At 34.6% G+C, this 9,478-nt stretch overlaps 1 protein-coding gene across 4 annotated transcripts in view; it reads left to right on the forward strand.

The window, feature by feature from the left end:
• GABRA2 (gamma-aminobutyric acid type A receptor subunit alpha2) overlaps positions 1-9,478 on the forward strand; it is a 125,501-nt gene that overhangs the window by 63,091 nt on the left and 52,932 nt on the right. For all 4 annotated transcript variants that reach the window (XM_040484566.1, XM_040484571.1, XM_040484590.1 and 1 more), the window contains one exon: positions 6,655-6,875. In XM_040484566.1, the coding sequence (XP_040340500.1) occupies positions 6,655-6,875 (221 nt within the window). The remainder of the gene's footprint in view (positions 1-6,654; positions 6,876-9,478) is intronic.

A 9,478-nucleotide genomic window follows, 5' to 3' on the forward strand; every position in this document is an offset into this window, starting at 1 on the left:
AACATCCGACTTTGGCTTAGGTCATGATCTCAAGGTTCGTGGATTTGAGCCCCGTGTCAGTTCTGTGCTGACAGCTCAGAGCCTGGAGCCTACTTCAGATTCTGTGTCTCCCTCTCTCTCTGCCCCTCCCCAGCTCTCTCTCTCTCTCTCTCTCTCTCTCTCTCTCTCTCAAAAACAAATAAACATTAAGAAAATTAAAAAAAAAAGAAATATCTCCTTACTCTGCCTTTTTAATTTAGAAAACAAAACCACAAAAACTAGTGAATCAGTTGTTTTTATTTATATATTTATATATCTTTATGCTTTTATATTAACATATGAAATATTGTGAGATAAGCACTAAAGTAGAAATTGGAATAATATAAAGTTAAAATATATATTATTTCAGAAATAGTTATATTTATTAATAAAATAGATTCATTTTTGCTCTCATTTAAGATTGCTGTTTATAATATTTTAGCAATCTGTTTAAATGGACTTTATTATTTTTAAGTATCTTTCTTAAGTATTTTAAAATAATAGCAATCAAAGTCTGATTCTAAATTTATATTTTAATATATATTTTGATAACTCATGAATGAAAAAGATACATAAATTCAAACTTAAGAAGTACATCACTAGCTATTAGTTACTGAACCATTATGACAATTTTTAAAAAGTCATCCAGAAATTCTAGATGCTTGTCCTTATGTTCTGGATGTTTAGTTTTTAAAACAACTTGCTGTTTGCAACCTTATGGCACAGTAACCAGTATTTCAGGGTACAGCATGTGCTTAAGATGAATGTTAGCATTAAAAATAGTGGGTATACCATAAGAAACTCTCAAAAACTGAGAACAATCTGAGGGTTGATGGGGGGTGGGGGGGTGGGTGATGGGTATTGAGGAAGGCACCTGTTGGGATGAGCACTGGGTGTTGTATGGAAACCAGTTAGACAATAAACTTTATATTAACAAAAATAGTGGCTATAAACTCATAGTTTAAATAGCCTCATTGATAATCATAAATTTGCTTTTGCAGATTTCTTTTTAGAATTGATTTGTTCATCAGTCTTTATGTGGCTACTGAAGAGCTCAGGTTAAGCATAGAACTGACCTCCCTGATTTTGTTGTTGTCACTTATGCTCGTGTGATTATTTGTCTTTTCTTCAATCCATGGCATCCTGTAGCAATACTTTTTGAAGCCACTTGTCTATTTTTATTAGACTTAGTTTAATCAAAACTAGATATTGTAACTTGCAAATTCACCCAATTCCAAATCACAGTGCACTACAAGCAAATGAATGAGACATCACTTGACCATTTTCTGTGCCTTCTTTTCCCATAGAATGGCTTATGGGTGCACTGAGAGTGCCAATATCATTCCTTATATTATCTATTAGCTATTATCTATGTGAACTATTAACAAAGTTTCATTTACTTCTTAGATTTGGATAAGAATTTTATACAAAAAAAAGTATTCTCTCTTTTCTTCTTACACCTAAAAGAATGTACATATGCCACTTTGTAAACCACTGCTCTAAGCTGAATATCCTGTTTCTGCTCACAGTCTCTCTCTTCATTTATTACAATACAGCTGATTGTATTATATTTACTGACTTAAAACCAAACTGCCTCCCTGATATTAGGCCCATGTAACTTTCTTTAGAGTCCCTAATGAAGTAAAGTCTCAGATTTTCTCAAACTCTTCATTCATTCACAAAAACCTTTAATTTTCTCCCACATGGGCTGGTGTGATAGGTTGCAGTCATAGCCCCCACTCTTTACTCCTTTTTATGTACACATCTTTTTCCATTTAACTGTATAATGCCTTTCCACTGAGACTGGACCTACTATAACAGGGTGACCTGCTATAACACTTGTCACTGATTTCAACCATGTGACTTGCTTTGGCCAATGGGATGTTAACAGACATTACTTACGTAAGTAAAGACTTGAAATGGCATTGGGTTTTGCCGTTTTGTACTTCTGCCACTGTCATGAGAAAGATGTGCCCGAGGTAGCCCTGTGGCCCCTACAGGAGGATTAGAGGCACATGGAGCAGAGCTGAGTTGCCCCCGTGGCCCTACACAGTGGCAGCCTAGATCAGCCAATGGCTGCTACCACAGGAGCAGAAACAGCTGAGATCAGCAGAGCCCAGGTGACATCAACTGATTCCCGGTCTCATGTCTTCTGAGGTAATAATACATAGGTGCTGTTATAAACTACTGCATTTTAGGTGTTTCTTACACAGCAGTAGCCAATTGCTCTTAAGTAGTCTCTAGATTTTATGGTTAAACTGATTTCCCTTAATGGCATTTACAAACTCAGGAGTAGGGAGAGTACTTTAAGCTTCCCCCATTTGTATCTTCTGTTCATTTCTCAACCCATTGCATTCTGGCTTCTGAACTCTTTTCTAAACTAAGCTCAAGATCTTTCAGCACTGTTAGACACTGTTTATCTTAAGTTATATGTCACATGAAATAAAGTGGTTCTTTAAGTTTTCTTTTCTCTTAGTTTGGTATTTTCTTCTACGTGTGTGTGTGTGTGTGTGTGTGTGTGTGTGTGTGTGTGTGTGTGTATTCTTTTATGGTTAATTTTCTAGAGTTTTTTCTTCCTTATTTATTTTCATCAGTCATGAAAAATATCTATATTAGGGGTGCCATCATAATTATCATTTTGTCACTGCTCAAAACAGTATAGCCTGGGGACATGTCTGATATATTAATAATCACATGATATGTAAATGAGCTCAATTACCATTAAAAGACAGAGATGGTCAGATTCAATAATAAAAGATCTCCCAAGATGTTGTTAATAAATTGGAAATGGTATCTTCAGAACATAGTTTCCTGTTACAAATGCAGTAAAATTAAACATCAATGACAAAAAATATAAATAAAAGAAACCAACACATTTGGAAACATAAAAACACTTCACATTATCTCCTACATATAGAAAAAGGAAAGACATAATGGAAATTATAAAATGTCTTTGAATAATAATGAAAATACTATTAATTATGCCTACTAGATAGCTATAGCAATCATGGCTTTGGAATTGATGCTTGGATAGACAAACAACAGAGAAGAAGAGAAATGTCAGTAACATTTTCATACCTATATGCACACTATATACATGAGAGAAATGCCATTGCAGATCTATAGGGAAAGATGGACCAGTCACTAAATGAACTAGAAAGTTGTTTTCTATTTGAAAACAAACAAACAAAGTAGAATCTTTGTTTCATGTGACACATAATAATTCCAGGACCTAAATTTTAAAAAGCAGAACTTTTATCTTTAGAGGAAATGTACAGGGATATATTTGTGATACTTGTATATCTTTATAATCTTAGTATAATTCTTACTGAGTAGTATATTTAATAAAATATATAATATATATATAATGTAAATAATTTCTATAACTCAGTAAGAAAAAGATAACCTAAAAGGAAATTGAGTAAATGAAATGAACACTTCATAAAAGAGAAAACTAGAGTACTTAATAAACATACGAAAATGTGGTAAATTTCATTATTAATAGAGAATGGTAGCACTATGAACCATTCACACGAATCTTAATGGCTAAAATGAAACATTCTGTTTATACCGGGTTGTACAGAAACAAGACTTCTAGGATTTCAACTTGAAAATATCTTGTTGAGGATGCACATATAGTACATTCTAGTAATACTACTTGTAGATTTATTCTAGAATAGTGGTGGCGTACCATGGTCCATGGGTCAAATTCTGTCAGTTACTTATTTTTATATATAAAGACTTACTGGAATATAGCCACACTGACTCATTTAAGTACTATTTGTGAGGACTTTCACACTACAATAGCAAAGTTGGGTGGTTGTGATACCATATATAAAGCCTATAATGTTTACTTACTGGCCCCTTATGGAAAAGTTTGCTAACCTCTGGCTTAGAGTAACTCTGGGGCCTTTGTCCTAAAAGCATTGTATAATAAGGCTCTTTGCAGTATTGCTTTACAAAAGTTACAGTTTGGAAATAGAAAAAAAAAAGAATATAGAAACAGGATGAATATTGTGAAGTATTCTTAAAAAGTCATGCTATGTAGCAATGAAAATGAGTCCAAGTACAAGATACATTGCCATGAATGGATTTCAGTAATATGACTAAAAAGTCAGTGTCAGAAATGTATGCACTATATAATACCATTTACATAAGTGTTAAAAATGTGATACAGAAACATATACTTATGTAATAAAATTTTAAGCACGTGTAGGAGAATGATAAACACCAAATCCAAGATAATTATTTCCTCAGAGAGTAGGGGAATGTGATTGAGGAGGAATAAACGAGAAAGAAGGCTTCAATAATATTTGTGATGGCATTTCTGCTGGTGATGGTTCCAAGATGTTTATGATATTCTTTATACTCTTGCATATGTCTGAAGACAAGCTAAGATAATACACAAAAGAAAGCCATGGTGCCTTTTGTGAAGATTTGCAAGCTTGTTGGGAGGAACAAACATACAGTTGCAGTATGGGATCTGAAAGTAATGGAAAGCTTTAGGAGTAATGAAGATACACAGATAGCTGACTGGGTATTTTCCAGGTGTTCAAGGGACTGGGAATGTGGTTGTGAGTAGTTCCCCACTCAGGCAGGTAGGAAACTTGCTTTAGGTGAGGCCTGGTAGTGTGGATTATTAAAATTGCCTACAATATAACACGAACGCCTGGTTAGGGTGGGGCGGGGGAGAAAGAGTCAGAGATTACTCTCTGTAAGAGGTTGGCAGGCACACCTGGGACACCATGAATGCTCAGGAACAAACAGTATTCCCGAAAGCAGTTTTTAAAAAGAACTCACCTGAAACTTACTGTGTATAAAGCTTACATATCTCCTATGTGTTAGATCTGCAGGAAATGATTGCCATAGAAATAGCTTCTGAAACAGATAAAACCTATCCTAGTTTTACAGAAATGGAAAATCTGAATTTGATGTTTTATAAAAAGTTACAAAATGCATTCAGTTTGCCTGGACAAGTAAATATCCTATGTATTCACGTTAGGCTTGGATTTGATGGAACCGTGGTTGGAAAGAAACACGTGCATAAAAACTTAAGATAACAAAGACTCATCTCTTAATCTGGATCTTTCTTTAAAAAATTGAGTTACACCTATATGAAATTAAACATTTTTAAGAAAGGACTCACTGAGAGCATCAATTCAACCGTGAAATTTTCTCCTAAGGATCAGGGATACAGCCCAGAGCCTCTCCTTATTTTCCATTCGTTTGTCATGACCTGTGGCTGATACTTACTGTCTTCATCCATTTAGTTTTTGAGAGTTCACTGAGAATCATTTGTTTGATTAAGGTTTGTGCAAATGATTTGATATTTTCATAAGTAGATGGTCTTTTTCATCTATCCTTTTTTTTTTTTTCAACGTTTATTTATTTTTTTGGGACAGAGAGAGACAGAGCATGAACGGGGGAGGGGCAGAGAGAGAGGGAGACACAGAATCAGAAACAGGCTCCAGGCTCTGAGCCATCAGCCCAGAGCCTGACGCGGGGCTCGAACTCACGGACCGCGAGATCGTGACCTGGCTGAAGTCGGACGCTTAACCGACTGCGCCACCCAGGCGCCCCTATCCTTTTTTACACGCATAATTGTAGTTGAGTGAAACTGCCAATTGCTAAGGTGTTAATTTCAAATGTGATGACTGTGGCTTTGGCTCAAAAGACAGTTTCTGATTTTCCAGTCTCGGCTGTGTAATTGAACATTTTGGTGATCTATCATGTGAGTTTGCACATATATTGACAAAAGTTTTAATATCTAAAGATTGTCAGTATTAATCACAATTGTGAATTGTACCTCTTGTCTAAAATGCATACATTCTCTTCTGAGAGAGAGAGAGAGAGAGGAAGTCAGGGAGTGATTTCTTAAGTCAGGGAGCTTAAGAAAGAGATTGATTAAGCTAACTTAAAGTGTTAGAGAATCATAATATAGGAATTGATCACTAGCTGTCTGTATGAATATTTAAAAGTATGTTTTAACCTGAGGGAGTTTATCTGCAAAATATTTGTATTTTAAGTATTCCAATAACTTGTCAAGTATGTTTTTTATGACTAATTTTATAAAATAAATTCTGTTGAAATAATCATCCCCTAATACTTCTTGCTAGCAATAGTGTATCTCACCATTTTTCAAGATTAAAAAAGAAATATGATATTTTATAGTTCCTTTGGCAACAGCAGATGATGACTCATACAGATTTGACAGTGTGTTTAATAGTTATTTCTTTTTTCCTTCTTTTTTTGGGGGGCGGGGGAGCTACTAAGAAGGCCACCTGCTTTTTTTGAGATACTTAGAATAATCACCCAGACCCTGGCCAAACATGCCCCCTTTCCTATACTTGGAAACTATAGGATTCAGTAATCCCATTTAAAACCTTGTTCAGTTTAAAGAAGCCAGATAGATTTATTCTTTTCTTTTAATAGTAATATGTAGCTAATTGTATAAACACAATACTTATCCCATTGTTAAGTGTCAACATTTATTGATAAAGAAATAACCTTTCAAAACTTCTGTCAGTATAGTGTTCCCTCTTTATAAACTATTGATATTATTTTTGGTAGAATTTTATAGTGTCCTTGTATCTGAAACATTTATTATTTTCAAAAGAATTATATTTTATATTTCAGGAATATACAATTGATGTTTTCTTTCGACAAAAATGGAAAGATGAACGGTTAAAATTTAAAGGCCCAATGAACATTCTTCGACTCAACAATTTAATGGCTAGCAAAATCTGGACTCCTGATACCTTCTTTCATAATGGGAAAAAATCAGTAGCTCATAATATGACAATGCCAAATAAGCTTCTTCGAATCCAGGATGATGGGACTCTGCTGTACACAATGAGGTATGTTTTTAACTTTGATATGTTGCATTTAGGGGTGCCTGGGTGGCTCAGTCGGTTGAGCCTCTGATTTCAGCTCAGGTCATGATCTCGCAGTTGGTGGGTTCAAACCCCACATCAGGCTCTGGGCTCACAGCTCAGAGCCTGGAGCCTGCTTCGGATTCTGTGTCTCCTTCTCTCTCTGTTCCTCCCCAACTCATGCTCTCACTCTCTCTCTCTCTCTCTCTCTCTCAAAAATAAATGAGCATCAAAAAAAATTTAAATACTAAGAAATCCACGTATTAACAACCAACCAACCTAGTCATCAAGTATTAACACAAGTTGAACATTTTTATATAGATTATGGAAGTACTCATAGTATGCTTTGTAAATCTCTGGATATTAAAATAAGGTAAAATAGTATTTATGAGATTGATTCTCATCTTAGTGTTAAAGCTTAAACATTACCTTAATTATTAGGAATTGATTATTTTTGGGGTGCCTGGTTGGCTCAGTCAGTTAAGTGTCAGACTTGGTTTCAACTCAGGTCACGATCTCAGGGTTATGAGATCGAGCCCTGGGTCAGGCTCCTCACTAGACATGGAACCTGCTTGAGACTCTCTTTCTCCCTCTCCTGCGCCTCTCCAGCATGCACCAAAATAAATAAATAAATAAATTAATTAATTATAAAATAAAAATAAAAAAGAAGATGACGAATTGATTCTTTTTGGCTATTTCTTTTTGAAACTACATTTTAATTAAGTGGAGTTTAAATATCGTGATTTAAAATTTCCTTTATACCAACCTGTAATTTTATTTTTAATATTTCATCAGATATGCCATCAAAATTTTAAGTGATTTTTTTAAGCTAACTTTTACTTAATATTTTGGTCCTCCTTATAGAAGTTACTCTAAAGAAAAAAATATTTTTTAAAGAGGTAGTTTTTATTCAATAAGGCTTACAGGTACCATAATCACATACATTAAGTAATCTGAATTGCACATAATATCGTGTAGTGTCAATTTTATGTGATTCAACCTTTCAAAAATCATATAAAGAAATATATAGCTGTTGACTTTAGCAAGTATTCCATTAAACTCTTCTCATGAATTAATCTTTTAAAATAAGTTACTTATATAACAAAACAATCACAAATCTAATTAAGTGGTGTATAATCTAAAATGTAAATGTTTAGTAAAGGCTTTGAAGCATTGGTAACTATCAGCATTAAATACAGATTAGTCATGGGTGCCTGGGTGGCTCAGTCGGTCAAGCATCTGACTCTTGATTTTGGCTCAGGTCACGATCTCATAATTCGTGAGTTCGAGCCCCGTGTCAGGCTCTGTGTTGACCGTGCAGAGCCTGCTTAGGATTCTGTCTTTCTCCCTCTCTCTTTGCCCCTCCCCAACTTGCACTCTTTCTCAAAATAAATAAACTTAACTAAATAAATATAGATTAATCATATATTTGAGACATTTGATGTAATATTATTTCATATGAAATGTTAAGTGGTGGATTTCGGTTGTGTAAATTATTTAAGAAGGGGCAATCATAGAGTCCTCATCTTTATTTTTTTTATTTATTTTTTATTTATTTTTTTAATTTTTTTTTTCAACATTTATTTATTTTTGGGACAGAGAGAGACAGAGCATGAATGGGGGAGGGGCAGAGAGAGAGGGAGACACAGAATCGGAAACAGGCTCCAGGCTCTGAGCCATCAGCCCAGAGCCTGATGCGGGGCTCAAACTCACGGACCGCGAGATCGTGACCTGGCTGAAGTCGGACGCTCAACCGACTGCGCCACCCAGGCGCCCCTAGAGTCCTCATCTTTAAAGAAGAAACTCTTAAGGACTCACCAAATGACCATTGCCTAACACAGAGATGCTAGCTATTCTCTGCCTCTCTCTCTGAATCCTGCAATACAGATGCATTACCCCTGTTGAACGTATACTTTGATCATTCCTGTGGATTAATCCAATGACTGGAAATTTTGGCTTTAAACAAATAATTGGCAGAGAACACAGTTTTGGAAAATATTACATGGAGTTCTACTTAAATACTCTCTTAGAAGTATATAAGCTATAATTAAATTGTTGGCCACATTTTTTTATTGTGATAAGAGTCTTCTATAAGTTCAATTTAATACCTTTTCTATACACTTTACTTATGTGAGACATGGAATAATTGATAGTCTTCTTTATAGCAAGTTTGCTGTGATTACTCTTTAATGTGATCATGTAGATGCAGAAAAAAATATTTGTTTAACAATATGTGTCCATGATTTAGCAAATAGTCTAATTTCAACAAGATATTTCTAGGAGGCACAGTTATATATGTACCTCTTTCTACTTCTACATTTAAATTCATGTACCTAAATGTAGTATGTGATACTCATTTTACATATTTTTGAAGGGAGCTCCTGTGAGCCAATATTGAATTCTTGTATCAGTTTTGCTCTGTGGTTGCTGTGGAGCTGATGGGTGAAAGTCGTGTTCTTTTTATAATACAGATTCTTTTCTTTTTTTTCTCTAGGATTGCAAATGTTAATAGTGAATGTTATTGTGCAAATGGCCCTTCAAATATATATATATATATATATATATATATATATATATATATATATATA

Source organism: Herpailurus yagouaroundi, unplaced genomic scaffold (genome assembly GCF_014898765.1).
Source record: "Herpailurus yagouaroundi ecotype Mexico unplaced genomic scaffold, PumYag 28, whole genome shotgun sequence".
In the NCBI taxonomy this organism is placed as follows: domain Eukaryota; kingdom Metazoa; phylum Chordata; class Mammalia; order Carnivora; family Felidae; genus Herpailurus; species Herpailurus yagouaroundi.